The sequence below is a fragment of the Apis laboriosa genome, unplaced genomic scaffold, assembly GCF_014066325.1.
Source record: "Apis laboriosa isolate Shangri-la unplaced genomic scaffold, ASM1406632v1 scaffold50_cov145, whole genome shotgun sequence".
NCBI classification, from domain to species: domain Eukaryota; kingdom Metazoa; phylum Arthropoda; class Insecta; order Hymenoptera; family Apidae; genus Apis; species Apis laboriosa.
Window position 1 is genome coordinate 846,895 of NW_025223540.1, and position 21,475 is coordinate 868,369.

The 21,475-nt window shown below is 44.9% G+C and overlaps 1 protein-coding gene across 1 annotated transcript in view; it reads right to left on the reverse strand.

Moving 5' to 3' along the window:
- Positions 1 to 21,095, reverse strand: part of LOC122717456 — a 34,687-nt gene extending 13,592 nt beyond the window's left edge. Inside the window, exons 1-8 of the mRNA XM_043941535.1 lie at positions 19,309 to 21,095; positions 18,927 to 19,224; positions 17,452 to 17,599; positions 8,321 to 8,411; positions 7,022 to 7,117; positions 5,715 to 5,852; positions 1,622 to 1,704; positions 1,389 to 1,519 (exon numbers count right to left, since the gene is read on the reverse strand). Coding sequence (XP_043797470.1) covers positions 1,389 to 1,519; positions 1,622 to 1,704; positions 5,715 to 5,852; positions 7,022 to 7,117; positions 8,321 to 8,411; positions 17,452 to 17,599; positions 18,927 to 19,224; positions 19,309 to 21,095 — 2,772 coding nt within the window. The remainder of the gene's footprint in view (positions 1 to 1,388; positions 1,520 to 1,621; positions 1,705 to 5,714; positions 5,853 to 7,021; positions 7,118 to 8,320; positions 8,412 to 17,451; positions 17,600 to 18,926; positions 19,225 to 19,308) is intronic.
- Positions 21,096 to 21,475: the final 380 nt, after the last annotated feature.

Here is a 21,475-nt window from a genome sequence, read left to right on the forward strand (position 1 = left end):
TTTTTTTTTTTTTTTTTTTTTTTTCCCTTTTCTTTTTTCTCATCAGCGTTTTCGATCGTCCTTCGAGACACTTTTCGTGTTCGAGGGTGCATTCTGATCGTTTTGCGCTCGCCAAGTCAACATTTTGCTTTCGGATCAATACGGATTTTGTTTCTTTCCTTTATTCACAGCAATGTTTAATCTTTTGATTTGGAAAATTCTGTGATTCGTGAAATTCTTTTTTTTTTTTTTTTTTCTTCTTTTCGTTTCTAGGATACTTGATTCTCGTTACATTTCGTTTTTTATGATAATTTTTCGACGATACACTTTCATTAAATTTCATTCGTTATTATTCATATATCATTTGGAGATGATTTGAAAAGAAAATCTTGACTTTGGCGCGCTTCTCTTTTACATCAGGGCTCGTTCGAATACACTTTCGAAGTATTTCCATTGCTATTAACGATATAATGGAAGATGTTTTAGGAATTAATTCGTTGCTCTGAAAATTTTCTTACACTTTCTCGGTTGATTTATTTTTTTATGTACTCTTGAAATTAAAAAAAAAAAAAAAAAAAATGGAAACGAATCTCAATCGCACAATTTGTTCCTGAAACATTTCATCATAGTTAATAGCAATAAAAAAAAATGGTTTTTATATAATGAAATGTAATTCGTGGTACAAGTAAAGTGAGATTATTCCGTGATTCAAAGTGATCAAATAACTTTTTGTCGTATGGAGCTTAATTTTATAAAAGAATTATTTTATACGATAATAATTGATAATTTTGTTACAAAATATTATCGTTTACAATATAATTTCTAGATATATTTATCGTTAGAATTATCAGTATTAACTTCTCCATGTACTTTTTGGAATAAACTAAATTCTGATTGAATATTTGAATTCTTAATCCACAGTAAGAAAGTATCACGAATTTATAATTATAAAAAGATCAATCATCCATTTCATTTCTTTCTAAAAGTTGACAGAATTGACAATTATCATACAATAATAATAAGAATTTTTAATATTATGGTATCATTCGAATCATACGAATCATATGAAAGTGTGTCATACGAAATACGAATAATCAAGATACAATCGATCAACATTGAAATTAACGTTCTCCTAGAGAAGGCTCCTTGCGTCAAAAAGTTATTTCACTTCTTTCTCTTTTCTTATACCTTATACCACGAACAAACGATGCCAAATATGGTCCTGTACACAAACAACCACGATCCCAACTAAAACTCAAAGAATATCATCAGACAATACAATAATACATATTTCATAAAAATGAAAAATCTTGATCAAATAAAAAATCGTACAAACCCTGATGCAATAATTACTCTCCAACGTTACACAAGAACACTTCTAAACGAAATGTATAGTTCCATCTACTCACTCGTCTTCCCAATATTTGGTTGATCGCTGCGCTCTCTTTTAAGGTACACTCAGCGACGACCTTCGCCCTCATCTCCTTCATGTACAGCATGAACGCGTTCAAAGGCTTTTTTATATGGGGTTTCTTTTTATCTGTCAAACATCATCGACGGGTATGAGAGGTGGACTCTACAGTGTGAAAATCAACGGTAAACTGATCACAGAAGCCGTCAGGTCCGTTAAACGAGCCCTTACCTTGATTGTTCTGCTGCCCTGTGTCCTGCGCTTTCGCGTTGTCCGACGGTAACGACGTGGAATTCTTCTGCTCCACCGTGGACCTGCCAACACGAAAACCGTCCACAATCATTATTCATCCTCCCTTTATCATTTATTCGCCCCATCCTCCCCCATCCCCTTATAAATTAAATTCAATTCAGATCATCACTGGGATACAGATATCATCTCTTATCTAAACCTAGACCCCCGTTAAGGTTACGTTACCGTTTGAAGTAAGGCTGCTTCGAGTCACGGTTCGTCAAGGGTTGTTGGTCAGGTTTCGTGCAGGATAGGGGATAGGTCGGCGTGGAGTTCTGGGAATTGCACAGTTGCTCCGCGAGATTCGTGGCTGGCCCGTCGAAGTAAGGTTGGGCGGGCAAGGTCAACGGGTTCCTGGGGAAGTTCTGAGGCAACGGCCAATTCATCTGTTGCCACATGCGATGCCTGGCCTCGACCATTGCCAGCAATTGAACGAAGTTGTGCTGGGCGCCGTACGGAGGCGGCGTCACGCTCCTCGGCATGCTCATGTTCGACATCTGCATCAGGCTGCTCATGTAGAGAGCGGTGAGGATCTTGTGATCGGCGGTGGGTAAGCCAGCCTCCCCCGCCTTCATCGCGTCCTGGAGTATAGTCATGTTGTCCTCGATCGTCGCCTTGCCGGGATCGATATTGCACTTCTCCTCGTCGATCGACCTGTTGTTGATCGACGACGCCTCGCTGCTGCCCTCCTCGATTGTCACGTTGGTGGCCGGCCCGCTCTCAGTGTTGTCGTCCTTCTTTATCACCAGGTTCAATGGCTCCAGACACTCGGGCTCCATCGCACTCGTGGGTCCCCGTTTATACCCACCGACACGCTCGAAACTGATCCATCGAAATCGCGATAATCGCGATCTCACTTCTCTCTCTTATATACGTGTATATATCTATCTCTCTCTCTCTCTCTCTCTTTCTCTCTATATTATATCCTCCCTCGCTACACGTCTATTCGAGTTCTCGAGTGCCGAGTATCCCGTACACGTTGATCACGCAGTGATCGAGAGTTTTATACAGTTTCGACGAGCAACTTCGTATCGCGATCCTTCCTTCGTTCATCGATTCGTCAGTGCGGCAAGCATCGTCGTAGCACGAGCACGTCGTTGCCTCGCGTAACAATACTGGAACGGGATCGAGAATTTGGAAAATATAATCAGTGGCCGCGTAGCAGCTTCGTAGCAGTATTACATCGCACCCCGTCCGCGCGCCGTTGCTCATCCTTGCATCCCCGCGCTCTATCATCGTACCCGCGGCGGATCGAAGAAGAGCGGTCGAAAAACGAGCGGCTTTTACTAATTGTAAACAGCACTTGTACGAGTACTTGTAGAAGAAAACATCTACGAAGAGAGAACGAAGGGAACGACGGCGGCTGGCTGCCGCTCGAGACTATACGACAACACCGGTGGTGGTGGCCGCGTCAACCCGGAAGCACTCGAGGAAACACTTTTCACGCCACGTCCCGTCCATCCGTGTCTGCACGTCCCGTATCACCGTACGTCTCAACGGCTCCATATCGTCGTGTGGATGGTATTCAAACATTCACGAGCGTCGAATCGCACGGTAAAATGTCTCCAGGGGCGGCATCTCGTTCTTCGGGCCCGCCGCTCCTCTCTTTTTCCTTCTCTCTCTTTCTTTCTCTGTTTCTGGTCCGTTCCACCACCGAAAAATATGAGACGAGAATCTGACGACAAAAATAAAAAGAACCTCTCCACGATTCTTTTCGATTATCTCTCTCTCTCTCTCTCTCTCGCACACGAGAGATCTTTTCTTCTCCTTCTCGTCTCGTTCTCCTCCTCTCTCAACGGGCACACGCGCGCGTTTATATTGTTTCTCTCTCTCTCTCTCTCTCTCTCTCGTCACGATTATTCCGCACAAGAAGTAGCACGTCGGAGAGATACAAATAAATATATATATATATGTGTGTGTGTGTGTATATATTTACATATAAATATATATACGTGTATAAGGGTAGATAGGTGGAATAAAGAAGGTTTCTGATCCGATACCGGTGTACTACCGTCTCCTCTGCCTCTTTTCCACCACCCTGTGTATCCCGCATCCAGCGAAAATGCGTCGTTCCTGGCGTCGGTGGAATCACCGAGCGGTGTTACGACGATTGATTATCCGCGAGTGCGGAAGGGGCGGCGGGGTGGAGGGCTGCACCGTGGGGCCATCATCGCGATTCATGGCTCCGCAGCAACGACACCCTACCATCCGCCGATGTATAATTCGCGCGTGGGGGGTGAAGATTGCATTCTCTCCGCTTTCCCTGCGTGATGCCTTTTTTTGGCGGGCTGCGTGGCGCTACCATCGGCGACTTCCCTCTTACACCCTCTCTGCCTGGGACCACCACCACCACCACCACCACCACAACCACCACCACCGCACACCACCACGATATGTGCCACCTGCACCGGACGACACCAGGAGAGGATAGTCCTCCTTTGGTCTCCACGGATCAGCTGCTTTTATATATCACCTCCTTCCTATCGATCTCTCTCCCTCTATCTCTTTCCCTTTATAAGAAAGAAAACGACGAGTCTCTTCCTCTTCCTCTTCTTCTTTAACTGACACGTGAGTCTGATCGATCCTCGCTACTCTCTCTCTCTCTCTCTCTCTCTCGTTCCCGCGTCGATTATCCAACGTGGATTATAACTAACCACGTGCGACGTTCTTTCAGATTACTCTCTCTCTCTCTTACTCAGATCTAAGGACGCGTTGAATCGAACGGAGGCGCACACGTGGTGGATGGAAGAAGAAATGTGCGGTGAAACGAGGACGGGACAACAACCGGGCAACGCTCGTACGTGGGCTCGTAAAAATCCGTGACAGCGTCCCGACGCTACGCGGCACGGCACCCTCGGCCTCCCCTCTTCGAGAACGCGGCTGGTCGTCCAGCAGCTGCCAGCTGATCCACACAACGCGGCGTGTGTCGCGTGCATGGAGTTGTGGTGTGCACGCGTGCCTCGGATGTAGGAAGCGCGACCATGCGGCTTTGTATATACGATGCTCGGGCCAGGCGATCGGCCGGGTACTAATGCAAATTAGAAATCTGTTTAAGAGGGTAATGATCAATACATAACCGGCGGCGGCGGCGGCGGCGGCGGTGGTGGCGGCGCCGGCAGGCGCAGACGCTGTGCGAAGAGAGTCATTCAATAAGTGTTATACGTGCCTCGACGGTGAAGGGGGAACGACTGCACGAGGGGTTGCAACTACCCCGTGACGTGCTACCCCCTATGGTCGTCACCGAAACTATCCGTCACAACCCCTGATACACTGTGACTGCCGGCTGCTTCTTTATCAACGGACGGGGGTGGATGGAGCGGCGTTTCCTTTTATCGATATGGAAGGATGTGGAAACCATTTTTTCAATTACTCTGTACTCGAGTTTTTTCCTTGACATCTTGGGTCGGTCATCGGTTGTCCATCCGTAGATGATGGATAAAACTCGTATTGGATAAATTGTATCTTGAAAGAAGAATTGTTGTATATATATATATATGTATACGTTTCCATCTCGATGATTGCTTGATCGTTTTGTAAAATCCATTTTCCATTAGGACGAAGAGGGATTGAGGGTGGTTTCATCAACTCTCATCAATAAATGTAAATTATCGACTGGATTAGCCTCTGCTCCTGTTAATTCTTTCTTTAAGTTAATTCTTTCTAAAAAAAACATTGTGTGCATCGTGTAAATTATAAAAGGATCGCAGAAAGCGTCCTTCTCGTTCTCTCCTCCAGTTTCCCGGCCAACGATTCGATCGGGATCGAGTCCACTCGAACAGATCATCGCAACCGATTATCGTAATCACCCTCCTCCTCCATTATTCATTGAAATATCTTTTCGATCAATCGAAGGTAACGGTTTCGGGGGGTTCGTTCTACGGGGCGGCGGATCGATATTTATGTCGGGGTGAGTTGTGGATGCGACCGAGGGAAAGGAATGGGGGAAAAGGGTGATGGAGTTATTGAATGAGTCGTGTTGTTCGATTCGTTGAAAAGGGTCCAGGTGTCGCTGAAATGTCGACGAGGAACGAACCTGTGATTGTGATCCAGGGTGGAATGATCCGTCTTCGGCGCCGAGGACACCAGTGCGTGGGACGCCAACGCGTGTGCGTGCGGACTTAATCCAGGATGCGGAGGCATCAGGCCCGTCGGCGAAAACCGGTAGAGATCACTGGAAAATTTATTAATAGATTTAAATTGTAATTTAAAGTGTTAGGTAGCGAGTGTGCTAGATTAAATGATAATATGATTTCAAAATAATTGAAATACGATAAGTAGAAATTCCAATCTTTTGAAGATATCGAAGATACTTGTACATCGTTCAAAACTTGTTTTGAATTGAAAATTTTAAATTAATTATCCTAAAAGAATGTTACTCTTACATATATTGAATAATTTTTGAATAATATATTCTAAATTTTGTTAAACTTATTATTATATATTTTGTTAAACTTATTATTATAGATACTTGTACATCGTTCAGTTCAAAATAAGTTTTGTTTAAATTAATTATCCTAAAGAATATTATATTTACATACATTGAATAATTTTTGAATAATATATTCTAAATTTTGTTATTAGAAAAATATAATTCTTAAAGAAGAGATTGGAACGATTTTTAAAAATGGGAGATAAATTACAAATTTCTTTAGATTTGTATAATTAAATTTTCAACTTATTATTATAGATACTTGTACATCGTTCAGTTCAAAATAAGTTTTGTTTAAATTAATTATCCTAAAGAATATTACATATATTGAATAATATATTTACATATATTGAATAATTTTTGAATAATATATTCTAAATTTTGTTATTAGAAAAATATAATTCTTGAAGAAGAGATTGGAACGATTTTTAAAAATGGGAGATAAATTACAAATTTCTTTAGATTTGTATAATTAAATTTTCAACTTATTATTATAGATACTTGTATATCGTTCAGTTCAAAATAAGTTTTGTTTAAATTAATTATCCTAAAAGAATGTTACTCTTACATACATTGAATAATTTTTGAATAATATATTCTAAATTTTGTTATTAGAAAAATATAATTCTTGAAGAAGAGATTGGAAGGATTTTTAAAAATGGGAGATAAATTACAAATTTCTTTAGATTTGTATAATTAAATTTTCAACTTATTATTATCAGTTTATCAATTTATTCGACGTTGAACAATTTTTACAAACTTTCAAAGTTCTTTCTTTGCGAAAAGAGATTGAAAATTGAAACTATCCATTGATAGAATTCGTCGTGTACAGAAACGCGTAGTTGAGAGAGTAATGTATAACAGAAATTAGAGTGTTTGAATGAACTTGACAAATTCGATCACCTACTAACCTTGGTAAACTAGAACTTGTGATGGGCAAACTCGTGGGATACGGACTTCGGAAACCAGTGCTTGCCGGGGAAATGGGGTACATGCTCGGTGTGTGCCTGAAAACGAAATTGTTTCATCAAACAGAGGCATCGCCTGAAACCAAGTCTTCGAATTATTGTTACCACTCTTGTCAAAATCTGTTTGAAAACAAATATAAAACTCTCTTTTACTATTTGATTCGTTATTTCTTCCAAATCTCAAGCTCAAGAGATGAAAAAAAAATTTCCTTCCGTCGCGTAATTTCTCATCAACGAAAATTCCTCTCCCCCCCCCCCAAAAAATATCGTAATCCTCGAATCGTGAAAAATTAAAATTCCCCGCATTTGCAATTTCCTTCTAAGATATATCCCTCCTACTCCAACTCGACGAAATCGCCGGGGAAAAGCCGCGGTTCCGCCCCTCCTAATTGAGAAGAACGGGCCTAATCACCCGTGGAAAATCTCAATTTGAGACGGTTCGAGCAGAAAGCAAATAACAAGGAGGGAGAGAGGCGCTGCAAGAGGGTTGGTTTCCGTTGGCGCGGTCACCGTGGTTATATCTGGTACAACGTCGAGCGTCGGTGAACGTAGCCGGTCTAATAGACCGGAACTGAGAGGATGACCGAGGAAACGTGGCCGTGATTCGGCCGGAAAAACGAGACCCGAATCGAGAAATTCATTGGCCCCCTCCTCCTCCCTATCTCCTCCCACCCCTTCCCCGATTTTCTTTATTTTTCATCGGCTGAAAGGAGAATCGAGGAGAGGATGAAAGAAGAAGAAGAAGAAGGGGTTGAGAGGGGGAGAAAGGAGGGGGAGTCTAAATAAAAATCGCGTTTATCCTGGTCGAGTGTCGCAGGGTTCGAGGGTTTGAATCGTTAGTACGCGAAAGGAGGAATTAACGACTGCTTGAGCGTGGAGGAGGGAAAAAAATCGAACGTTTCTCATGTAAATCGGCCCACTTCTCCCTCGTCCAACTTAACTTTTATCGGTATATTTGAGACCGTGTTTGGATCCGTGGCTATTCAATTCCCTCCTCCTCGTCCCTTTTAGTTCATATATATAAAACACAGGTTTAAGGAAATGACGAACGATTTAATTACGAGACATAAAATTATCGAGGAATCGTGATATTCCGATCTGTTGCCCACGATTGACGAGATGGTTAATTAACTCTGTTATTTTATAAGAGAGATAGATAGATAGATACGTAATGAGATCCGTTTATGCAGCCTTCTTGCCGGTGACGGTTTTATATCGACGGATGAAAGTGTATTGACTTACCAGGAAGCGGCGACTTGCGTCATTTCCGGGCTAAGCATGGGGTACGGATATTGACCCGTGGAGAAGGGATACATCGGCGCTCTTGTCAAGCCTGGAACACAAAATGGAACGTGTTGCTTGTCTCATTGTCTCTCGTATCTCTGTCCAACGATAATAAAGACGAGGATAAAGAGAGTGTTTCCAAAGAAAATGGCGAATATTTTAAAAGAGTTAATTTTTACAAGTCCGTTGCTTTCCACACTTCTCGATCCTTCATCAAGAAACTTCACTTTGTAATAACTCCGGGATAAGTATAAAATAATAATAATTAAATTTCATTAATTAGACGTCTCGTTAAGAAACCGAGTTCTTTTTCGTTCCGAGATGAAAACAAAGTTTTAAGGTTTCGCTTCTTAACAGAGAAAGATATATATTTTCCCTGTAATTTTAAATAATTCGAAATAATTCGAAATAATTTAATAAACGGAAATTCAATTCGAATCTATTCCCAAAAAAAAAAAACTCACCCCCTCGCTCCAATTAAAAAACTCGATTCGTTGAATTAATATTTCTCTTATCGCTTAATTATCATCGTTTGACCAATCGAAACGAGATAATTAACGAAAATTCCTTGGGAAGGAGGCGACCGCAATTTATCCTTGCTACTTTTCCACAGGGTTGATTTATTCAATACGGTGCGCCGTCGGCGTCGCGCCTGCTGGCCGCGTATCAACGGATGCAGTATAAACATTATTACTGGCCGAGATCAAAGAAGAACGATCCGATTGGAGGAAAGGAGGACTATGTATTTAATATCGAGCCGGTTTGCACTACAAACACGAATCGGATGACCCGGCGAACGGGCATTGATCACTACTGGCCGCAACCCCCCACGGCGTTCACCACCCTTTTCTCTCTCTGTGTCGACAATATCTGTTTGATAATAATTTGCATCGCATATGATCTTCGTAAACTATCATCGGGTTTGGATTGTATTGTTTCGCGAAATGTATTTATAGGAAATATTATATACGCGAAACGAAATTGAAATTTTTGCTAAATTTCTTTTTTTTGTTTCGTTCTATTATTAGAGCGACTGGAATGATTTTATGACAAGGGAGGGAGATAAATACAGTTTTTCAGTTTTTATTAGATAGAGAACAAACGATTTATTATAGGTTTGTTAACTACTTTCTGCGAAAAGAGTGCAATGCTCTAAGAAAACGATTTTTCTATTTTGAAATAATAAATCGATAAATTATGTATTTCGTTACGATATCGATGGAAAATGGAACAGTTTCAAGATTTGTCAAAGATTAAAATAAAGATTTATTAAATTTTCTTCTTTCCATTTTTCACCCATTGTATGTTAACAATAATGAATAATAAATTACACTACAATTCCAATATAACTTTTTTTACCCTCAACCGTCTCTTTCACCCTCGAAGAACAACAACAACGACAAAGAAAAAAAGAAAACCATGCCTCCCTCGCTGCGCAAGAATTAAAAAAAGAAAGAGAAAAATCGGTATCCGTCGTTCGAATCCTGGTTCCACCCTGTATCGATAATTACTCGAAACCTCCCCCTCCCCCTCGATCCGCGCCTGGATCGTCGTCGTTACACGAGGCTTGCACAGGGTGGCGTAGACGTGGAAAAGGGGTGGGCCAGCTTTCACAGTGGCGGTATCTAATACCGTATACGTGTTGCAGAACCGGTCGCGGCACCCCGAACAGCCCCCAGAAACGTCGACTGCCGGCTATAAGTGGGGTGCCTTTGGCGAGGCGAAGTGTAATTGGCTTCATAAGGGTCGACGAGAAGCGGCCGGAATATCGGCAAGCCCTGAAACCGCTTGACGAGGCCAATACTTCTCTCTTCCCCTCCCTCCACCCCCTCCCCCCTCGTTATCCTTCTTTTCCTACGCCGTTCCAACGTTGTGGACGGACTTTCTCTTCACCTTCCACCCCCTCCTCCCCCCTTTTTTTGCGTTTCGCGGGTCGAACATGTCCCGAAGGCCACTACGAAATCGGTCAACTGCGTGGTTTTCCACGATAGGGCCACTCCAAGCCTCCCCCTCCTCTCCTCTCTCCTCTAGTGGTCCGGATAACGACCGTCTCTCCATCGCGTGTGTGGAGAGATCGGCCACCCAGGGCTCTCGATTACTGGACGCTCACCCCGTTTCGAGGGACAAGACGAAGCAGTGGTTTTTGGGTGGTTTAGCGCAGGTTGAAGCGTGGATGATGGAGGATTAAGTTATTCAAGGATAGGATGTTTCTTTTCTTTTCTAGTCTCTCCACGTCATTGTTCCTGTGTAATCTATTATTATTCACTTTTTGAGAGATAATAAGTCCTTGTTGTCTTGGCAAAGTTAATAAGAATAATTGAAAGGAGGGAGTGGAAATCGTTGTATTATTATGATAATATTTAACAATTTAATAGGTGTATAAAATAATTTTATTAATTCCAAGATATATTTACAAGATATATCTCCTCTCGAATTTTGGAAAGTTTATATAAGTGTTTGATTAGAGACACGAATCGAAAATATAGATATTCTACTCGATATTTCATTCGATTCGAGAGAAACTTAATCTCACTTGATTCAAAAAATAAAAAAGAACAAAGTCTCTCATTCCCATCTGTGTTTTAACATTCCCCCTCTTTCTTTATTTCCCCCCCTCTGATCCATTTCCAACGATCAACATTTCTATTTCAATCCAACGTATACTTTTTATGCAAATGCAAACAAAATCAAATCTCACCCATCTCGATCCATCCTTATCTATATTTCACTTACGATATAAAATCTAAGTTTAAATTCAACTCGTCTATTGCGGGATCGAAGACGTGGAACACAAACGAGAAAGAGAGAGAGAGAGAGAGATATCGGTTCACTAAAAAAAGAGGATAATCTGAGGAAGAAGGGGTGCAGTTTGGGTGCAGTCGGTCGGTGAGATAGCAGGAAGGGGTCGTTATCTGTCCGATACCGTGTACGAATAAGGTAAGGGACGGGAATTAGAAGTACGAGCAGAAGAAGCTGGATGATATAAGGGAAGCGTGGTAGGGGCGGGGGTCGGGTTGAAAGGGGTGGCTCGTAATATCCTGGCGAGTCCGCGGGCTCCGTCATGTGTGCTTAATCACTTTCCAGTCGACTCGGCAGTCTGCAACCCCATTATCGGGGTCTCACCACCCGGAAAATTACTCTTTTATTCTCGAACAACTCGAGCTCCCGGTGTATACCGCGATATTCCCTGTCCTCCCTCCCCTCGCCCCGTCCTCGTCTCGCCGCCTCCAACGCTTTTCTATTCCTTGCCTTCCCTCTCCCTTCGATCGTCGGCGACTTCGATGCTCTTCGAAGTCTATTTTCTTTTTTTTCTCCCTCCCCCTTTCTCCTCCTTTCTTCCTTTACCTCTCTCGTTTCCTTCCTTTCAGGAGGAGGAAGGGAATCCAGTCCAGTTTCGCTCTTCGGTTAAAGGGTATCGTTAACATTTACCCGGTCATAGTCACAGGCGGAAGACACAAAAGGGGAGGAATGTCGCTACGAGGGGAGGAAATATGGTTCTCCTCGAAAAGCGAATCGACAAAGGGATATGATACGTGGGCGAGGGAGGGTTAGGCCTTGGTGGATCTATAATATAGATTATTTTAATCGTATCCTGAAACATCGTCAAGACGATTCCGGAATAAAAGTTTTCCTTTGTGGATGGATTAATCGATATACGAATAATATAATTCATAAATTTTTCAATTTATTTTTAATCAAAAAAAAAATGAGACCATTTCGGTTTCTTTATTGATCATATTCAACGTTCATTAAATTATTTATCAGTTTTTTTTCACTCTAGGTAGAATTATTTCTCTCTCATTTACTCATAATTAATATATCTAAGTATTCTTAAGAAACAGAAAACAATAGGAAAAAAAGATGATTCTGAACCGTTTTAATTTCTTTAGGGGAAAAACTACCATGAACGCTCGCTGTCTCCCCCTCGAAGTGGGGCTTGCCGAAAGAATAATTCTTTCGCGAAAAGAAGGACTATCCGGGTGGCGCGCGCGCGCACTCGAGGCTCGTGGCACTCGAGATCTGCTCGCGAGGAGGATACGTTCAAGTGGTATTTTAACACTCGAACGAGAGGAAAAGTGTATTTACGGTGGCGCGAGGCCGCGACACACGCATGGAAACCCCGACAAAGATGTCAAAGTGACCGCTCGAAGCGGTGAGAAAACTGGAGAACCTACTCGTGAAGGATTACGGTGCTCGAAGAATCGCAGCCGACGGTTAAAGAGGCCGAGTGGCTTTGCGCGCGCGCGCGCGCCAGCGCCGAGGATGGGAGCACAGGGGTGACTGTGATACTCCCCGCCTTGTTTGACGTTCTATTATGTTCATTAATCGACTGGTTTGATTTACTTTCAATGAAGATCCACAATGTTCGATTAGGTCACTTCTGTGCGCGACTGAATTGGGGTGCAAATTGGTTGGGGTGAAAGGCTGTACCCTTTTGCGAATTAAAAGTATACCATTTCATTTTATGGCGTTTGAGAACACGTTTCGGTGTAAGAAATTTGTTTTATTCGCCTCGTGTATGAATTGATAAAAAATGATAGGGAGAAAGTTTCGTAGAGAAAGTTTATCATGATTGGAAATTTGTAACGTTGTTATAAAGCAATGGATTAAGATTAAGTAGTTTAGTTGATGATTAAGATTGATGCAAACTGAGAAATTTTAGAATTATTCAGAGGATTTGATATCATTAATAACAATACTTTGCTATTAGTGTTATTAATTTTTATTAGTGTAATGAAAGAAACTATATAGAAGTTTAGAAAGCTAAAATAGGAGCAAGATAAAATTGTGACAAAAAAATTTTATCCCAAAAGATTTTAAATATTATTAATCATAATGTATTGCTAATTTAAACTACGAGTTTACATAAAAATTTAAAATAAATAACAAAATAACCGCAAAGTAAAATCGTAACAATTTTAATAAAGAAAATATATCAATGAAAAGTATTAAACTAATTTCATATCTGTTCTATCATTACCGCCATTGTTCTATTTGTTTCTGTTTAGACCAGTAAATTAATCATCTTTTAGGATCAAACTTTTTAGAGATTATGAAAACAATTCTGTTTTACCAATTATTAATAATGAAGAAATATTCTTTTTACAACGTTCTTGCATAGAAGATGTAATTATTAAAATTTAACCTGTTCTTGTTCCATCAAATACAAATATATCCACTACTATTAAAGTGCCGTATTGCATACATGGCAACATCGAGTGCGAAAAGGTTAATTTACAAAACCGTTTAAAGCTCAAAGCAAAGGAATCAATCAACCATCGGGACTCCCTCCGCCGGTAACAACGGAAACATTCCGTCCACAATCGAAATATAACTCGGCGGATAAAAATACCGTACGAACGCGACAAAGAAAAGGGGGAAAGAGGGAGAAAAGAGGGAGGGATGCAGAAAAATTGGGTAGAGCACAGCTCATAATCGCGACGGAAGCGAGAAACGGCGGAAAGGCCGAGACAAAGAGAAAGGAAAACCAAAGTGGAATAAAGAGAGAGACAGAGAGAAAGAGAGAGAGAGAGAGAGAGAGAGGTGAGAGATCGCCGTCGGCGTGGGTGGCGCTAGGAGGAGAGAAAAATTAAGCGGATCAATGGTGGAGCCCCGGCGAAAAAAAAAAAAACGCCGGGAGATCCTCTCGACCCTCCCCTCCCTTCCCCTCCTCCCCTTCTCCTCGAACCCCATCCCCTCGACGCTCCTCTGTTCCATAGAAAATCCTGAAATAAACACGCGGCGGAGATCGAAAAGTGGAGCTAATTAGAAATATATTCCTGGAAGCGAGAATCGCGGGCGAGGAAGAAAGGGCGCCGTGGTGGCGCTAGCGCTAGAGGGGGTGGCTTCGCGGAAGGGGTTTCGAACGTTGGAAACTCTCGAATCGTGGAAGAGGAGAGAGGACACGGTGGATATGCTCGGGGACGGAGCGAGTGAAACGCGTCCTCCGAGGACGAGGACAGACTATTGGGCAACGCACCAAGGTGAAGAGGAAGGGAAGACGGAGAGGAGGAGGACGGAGAGAAACGGGGAGATGAAGAGGCGCGGTGGAGGAAGAGGAAGAAGAGGATGGTTGAACGAGAGAGGTGGCGGCAGTGCTCTCGGTCGGGTGCTACGTGGCACGAGAGAGCGGGTGGATGAGTGAGTGAGTGGGTGGCGGCTGAACAGAGCCGAGAACCCTCTATAAGGGGGACAAAGATGGGTGGAAGACTCTCTCTCTCTCTCTCTCTCTCTCTCTCTCTCTCTCTCTCTCTCTCTCTCTCTCTCTCTCGTTCTCTCGTTCTCTCGTTCTCTTTCTCTTTCTCTCTCGTTCTCGATAGTGCGAGAGCAGAAGAAACTGGGAGAGCGAACTCGAGGGAAGGAAGGAGGAGGGTTAGAGAAGGGGGAAGAGGGACAAAATGCTCGCTCGTTTGCAAGACAAAGAACCCGAGCCGTACGAACTCGTAGTCGTGCATAAACGCTATCAACCCCATCTACATATCCCAGGGACGTGGGTGAGCAAGAGGAGGGTGGCGAGCCCGAGGTAGGCCCGAGGCAGAAGGAGAGGAGAGAAAGATAGCGCGCGCGCAAACACGTCCAGAATCTCCACCTCGGTTTAACGTGTATTTCTCTCGAATTTCTTCTTCTTCTTCTTCTTCTTATTCTTATTCTATCTTGCGTGCGCAACCTAACCTATTATTCGACAGAGAGAAAGAGACGATGAATTCGAATCGTTCTCCTTTCCCAATTTTTATTTCCCCGATCGAGACTCAGAGGAACGTATTACAAGAATAATAATGAACGCGGTGAGCGTTGTCCAAATTGACGGCGATCCTTCTGGCATAATAAAAAAAAAAAACGAGGAGTTCCAAGAATATATATATATATTTTGTAAAATATGTGAAGGAACGCGAATAACTTCTACTCGACTAAAAATATCAAGAGATTCTCAACGAGAATTAATGCGAAACCACGAACCGCTTCAAAACCGATTCCCTCGCACTCGACCTGATCCCGGCTATTCTTTTCAAGAAGAAGAAGAAGAAGAAGAAGAAGAAGAAGAAGAAAAATGTCACCAAAAAAAAAGAAATCGCATTCATTCACATGTTCGTACATAAAAAGTGGAACAAAGAGGCATCCTAGAAAACCATCGCCACGTCGACAAGATACATCGGTCATCGACTGCTAATCCACATTGGCTGGCGAGTTGATGGCGAGGGTTTCCCCAAAGAGGCAGGGGAGGCGGTCTCGGGGGCGGGTGCAACGAGGGTAGGAAGAAGAGAAGCTGTAGAAATAGAGAGGCGGGTTGAAACCCCCTTGACCCGCCAGAGGGAGGCTGCATGCCTGGCTGATTAGCCTAATGGTGAGTCCTCCTCTTATTCTCCTACTTGACGCCAGTTCGCGAGCCTCTCTTCTCTCTCTCTTATCCCACCACCACTTCCGCATCAATCTCTCTCGCTCTCTCACGTTCCCTCTTTGTTACCCTCGCTCTATCCTCCCCTCTGGGGACGCCCGGTTCCCTCTTCTCTGTATCTCCCTCAGCGTTCGAGCCTCGACATCGACGGCGAACCCTTGACTCGATAAGAAATATTCCTTCAATTAGAGGACCCCGTAGGAATATCAATGTTTGCACGGCTGCCAACAATCGGCCACGCGGAGACAGAGGCCGAGTTTTTAATTTGCCTCGAGTGCAAAAGAGGACTCGAGAAAGAGAGAGAGAGAAAAATTCTTGGGACAAATTTTTCTCAAAATATTTCGATCTTTTTTATCCGATGGATCATTGTTTTTCTTTTTTTTTTTTTTCTTTTTTTCGAGAGGGACGTTTTTATTTCGTGTAAAAAAGATGGTGTCAAGGATGACGCGAGAGAGAATTCTTTTATTTAAAATTCTTAAGTTTTATTTCTTTTTTTTTAAATTACGATCGGGTTTGTTGCGCGTTGACACCTGATCCGAGCTGACGAGTTACTTTTTTTCTTTTTATATAAAGATATCGCTTTCTTGGAATTCTTAGGTTTTACTTTTCGTTAAATTATAATTGGAATCGTTACACGGAATCATGTTCCTTTGACAAATTTTTATCGTTGAACAAAGACAATGGGTTTAGTGATACGTGAGCGAAAGAAAGAAATTTATCATTTTATATTTATGATGATTGTCTTTTTTACCGCGAACAATGATTCGTCATTATATATTCCAGCGTAGAATATTTCAGTATTTAATAGAAATTGAATTTTTTTTTTTCATATTCGAGTAATTCCATTCTCGAGAAAATATGAACGAAGGATTGAGCTTTGAATCATTCCACGCATTGATTATTGTTGATCGAGACCAGCCACAGTGAAAACCTGTTTATATTGTTCGCATATCACAGGGATGATGTTAATATTTGCATGGATCGATACAGTGAAATAATACGCGAAGTGTTGCCGCGAACCAGACCGTTGCGTTGCTCTATTACAGGGATGAGAGAAGTATTCCATCAATTACAATTTGAGAGGGTTGTCAATATTTGTGCCGACACTAACGATTTAACTTCGTGAAAGAATTATTGATTTAACCGATAGGATCCGTTGTGTACATTTTGCGGAAAGTTTAAGGCTAATTTTCAAGATCAATAGAAAAATAGAAAAATAGAAAAATAGAAAAGTTAACACTCGCTCTCGATATTTATAAATAGGATACAACAATTTGATTAATTTTTCTAATGTTTCAAATTTACTTTCAGTATCGTGATTTATCGTATAATTACTGAAGTTTAAAGAATCAGAGATCCAAAGAGGGCCAATTCTTAATCGTTTATCGAAAGGAAATCGTTATTGTTTCAACGGTAATATTAAAAATAAATGTAAAATACTTTACAACATTAATATATTCCGATACTCGTCCTTTCCAACCGTATCACTTTTACATTATTTTCCCAATGCATTAAAAAATCGGATTATTACTATAACCACTTAAATAGATATTTAAATATTCAGTAAGTAATTGTATATTATACTTCTCAATAGAAAATCAATATGGACAATTTTAGTGTTAATTTTTTCCCAATAGAGCAACTTTTATAAAATTTCTATTCTCCTTCATCGAATCGGAATATTTTTGGTACTCACCTGCCGCTGCGGCTGCTTTACCCGCATCCAGCGTCCCGTACGGTGGAATTCCCATATGAGCAGGCGGTGGCTGAGTCAGGTGGTCCCCATTGGGGCAAAAGAAGGGCAAACCGCTCGGATGGGTCCCCGCCAGGCCCATCTTGCTCGCCTATAAATCAAACAGAGGGAGAGATGGAAACATTTAATACGAAACACGTCGTGAAATCGCGTAACAAGTATGGATATAATAATATATGTATCCTGCGCCGTTTTCGACGGCGGTATATGGGCACGATAGAAAGCGTATATAGCATCGCGTGTCAGCGTTGCATTATCGTTATCGAGTAATTAATTAATGCCGTGTTGATTAATGCTTCGTTAATGCAGCCAGGTAATTAGCAGTCCGCCCGGGGATATCAATTAATTAATTGATGCCCCCGGAAGCATCGGCAGGTGTTTGCGTGAGACGATATATGTAAATTGATTTTTCTTTTCACCGTATCCCCCTCGTTTGATCGATGATGCGTCGTCGTTTCGAACACCACGAACGTCTCCTCCGTTCAATCGAATTTCGAAACTTAAAGATATCACAATGTTATCGAAGGAGAGGATCTAATTCGAAAACTATATATATATATATATTGAAAGAAAAGAAGAAAAATAAGATCTAATAACAAATAAATTGGACAAAGAAATACACCCATTGATTGATCAAGTGGCGGCTATAGTTATCCTTTTGATCAACAAGCCAGGTATCGAGAAACCATCCCATTTATCGGTGTCCTACAACAGGCTGTTTTAACGATCGGACAAAGGTAGTATCCGATTCTTTGATCGGCCCCCGTCGAGTACCATTTCCGTTCCTCCCTATTTAACATAGACATTAGCATCCCTGTTCTCGTCCTCGAACAGCGCTCGTCCCGTTGGACGAGTTTCTCCCGTCAGTCTAACAAGGAGGACGGACGAGGACGAGTAAAAAGCCCTCCCCCCTCCTTCTCCCTCTCTCTCTCTCTCTCTCTCTCTCTCTCTCTCTTCGTCGAGAAGGAAATATAATATACAATTCAATAAACTACTCGAAGGGGGGAAAGCGCGCTTATCGAGCTCGAGCATTAATTTGCAAAGACGGCGGCGCGCGCTCCTCGAACGTTCGAGGGTTCGTTCTCGTTCGGCTTTTCCATTCGTCGGCTCGAGCGACGTATCGCCGAATTCAAGTGGCTCTTCACCGTCCTCTCGCGCGACTCGTCGCGTCCCTTCTTATCCCTCCTCCCCCTTCCCTCTCTTTCTCACTCCGTGTCCCTTCTTCTTTCAACCTCGCTCCTACTTTCCATCGCAGCCGGAAGAGAATTAGTTCAATCTGGCCACGGGGGCTCGCAAGGTCGCAGCGCACGATCTCTCTCTCCCTCTCTCTCTCTCTCTCCCTCTCTCTCTCTCTCCGTCTCCCACCGGCGGGGATCGATACCTCGAGTGGTTGTCTCTTATCAGTTGTCGGTGCTTACCATGAGTGCGGCGGTATCGCGCATCGATCTGACAGCGAGTAACAGTCCTGGATCGAGAGGCTCCCTTTCCATCCAAGTCAGCACCCTCGACAGCAGACCGACAGTCTCTTCCGCGGTGGGCTCGTCCTCCTCCTCCTCCTTCTCCCCCTCCTCCTCCTCCTCGCCGTCCGTCCCTTGTTGCTTCCCCGCGCCCTCGTAATCGGCCCACTTCTCCTCCGCCTCGATCTTCACGCGGCAACGTGCCTCCTCCTCGTGACGATGCTCCTTCTTCCTTTCGACGCACCACGACGACGACGACGACGACGACGACGACGACAACGAGGAGGAAGAGGAGGAGGAGGAGGAGGAGGAGGACGACAACGACGAGATATCGTTACAGCTCTCATCCTCGAGGATCCACTTGCTCAACTCCTCGTCGCTGACCCGAACACCCGCCTCCCTAGCCACGTTCTGCAACTCTATCAACAGCATCCTGTCCTCCTCCTGCGCCTCGCTCGAGCCCGCGTGGACGCGGGACGAGAAGCCTACGAGCCCGCCTGCCGCGTTGGCCGAGCGGCCGATCGCTTCGTCGCGATCGCGCGGCAGGATCCAACTCCTCGCGAACGTTTCCGATCTGACGCTGAGCCAGGCGCGGTGAAGATCGGCGAACGCCTCCTTCAGCGTGAATCTTCTGAGATAGGCGGCGAGGGGGTCGGCCTCCTTTCCAAGGGGGGGATTCGAGGATGCGTTGCGATAGACGCCGTAACAGGCTCTCGTGAGGACGCCGGTAGCGAGCCTCGCCCTCAACTCCCTCACCACGATCCTCGTCTCGAGGCAATCCTTGGGCACGACGAACAATCGGACCAATCCGTCGGCGGCGACGCAGTCGGCCTCGGGCGGCAAGTAATCGGCTGTCTCGGCGACCAACACGGCGCCGTCGGGGTGCATCGCCATCGCGGTGACCGCGAATTCTCGGTGGAACCACCAGAGGAACAGGTCCACGGTCAGGGAACCCCTGCCACCGCCGGCGTAGATCACCGGCTGGCTGAGCATGTTCACCCGTCTAAGGCAACGTGGCCGCCAATGGCGGCCCGTTACCAGCAACCGCGTCCTGTGGTGGCCCTCGTGATCAGCCGCCCCCACCACCCACACCCTCTCGGCGTCGCCAGCTGCTGCGGTGGCGCGGCGTCGTCCGGGCAGGTCCCGCCAATCCAGAAAGGACACATGTGCGAGGTAGATTCTGCTTCGGTCGTAGCTTTCCAGAGCGTTCCTCAGGCTCTCGAGAACGGACGAGTGGGAGACGGCCGGGCAAACTCTTGGATTGGCCTGTTCGGGGCTCGCCTTGTCGGAGGTGGAGAACGGCGAGGGGGAGGAGATGGCCGAGGTGGGAATACAGTTGTTGGATGGCAAAGTAGACGCCGATTTCTCCGTGCTCACAACGACGCCCCGTCCTCTCGTTGACCACTGCCTCTCCTGTTTCCTCTTTCTAATTCTATCCTGATGCACCTCGTTCCCGGACGGGCAGTTATCCTTCCCGGCCGTGTCTTCCTCCCTTCGATCGTTCTCCTCCTCCTCCTCCTCCTCCTCCTTCCCGTCCTTGCCGTTCTCGTCTTGCCGCGAGATCGCGCCGGTAGAGGTCGACGAGGTGGAGCGCGCGGGCGAGGATACGGTCGAGGTCGATCCTCTTGAGGCCTCGTCCGTGGAGTAGGACAGGGCAGGCGAGGAGAGCGAGGAGGCGATGGACGAGGACACCGTCCCGTCACCTCGTCGCCTCGTATCGTCCTCGTCGATCCGATCGCGGCGGCGTTGCCTGCTCGTCGGCCATCGTTGTTGCATCAGGGTGCCGTTTTCACGGGGCTCGAGGCCGCTCTCCAGGGGTTGGCGCATGCGCCCCGCCCACGACGATCGACCCTCGCACGCTGCCGCCGCAGACTTACTCGTTCTCGTCGTCGTCGTCGTCGTCGTCGTACTGCTACCTCCTTCGACCGATTCGCCACCCTCGACGCTCTTCTTCTCCTTGTTGCCGCCCTCCTCGGTCCCCTCCTCGGCCCCCTCCGCCTCCTGCCTCCTATGCTGCTGATCCCGCTGATGCTGATGCTGATGCTGATGATGATGATTAGGCCCGCGCCTTCCCTTCGCGGTCGGCCTCTGGCCGACCCGCGTCGCGCACTTGCTCCCACGGGGCGACATAGTCCACACTGAGGAGAGAGGAGGAGCGATCGTCTGATCCCGTGCGAAAAAATTCGCCAGGCTGAATCGGCCACCGAATCCCACGGATTCGGCGAGCGTTGGCGCGCGCGCGACCGTTCATCCACGGCGTGCCGGCTTCGCCTACCGAGCGATGACTGAGCGAGCGGCCGCGACGCAGCCGTCAAAGGCCGGAGCGGGAACTAGAAGGCTTTGATGTACCGCCGCCCCGGCGCGCACAAAGCGAAAGCGGCCCCGGCTCGTTGGTTGGCATGCCACGGGGGCGGGGGCGGATAGAGCGAGAGAACGGGAACACGGGCGAGCGCGCGCCACGGGAACCGGAGAGAGAGAGAGAGAGAGAGAGGGAGAGGGAGAGCGAAAGA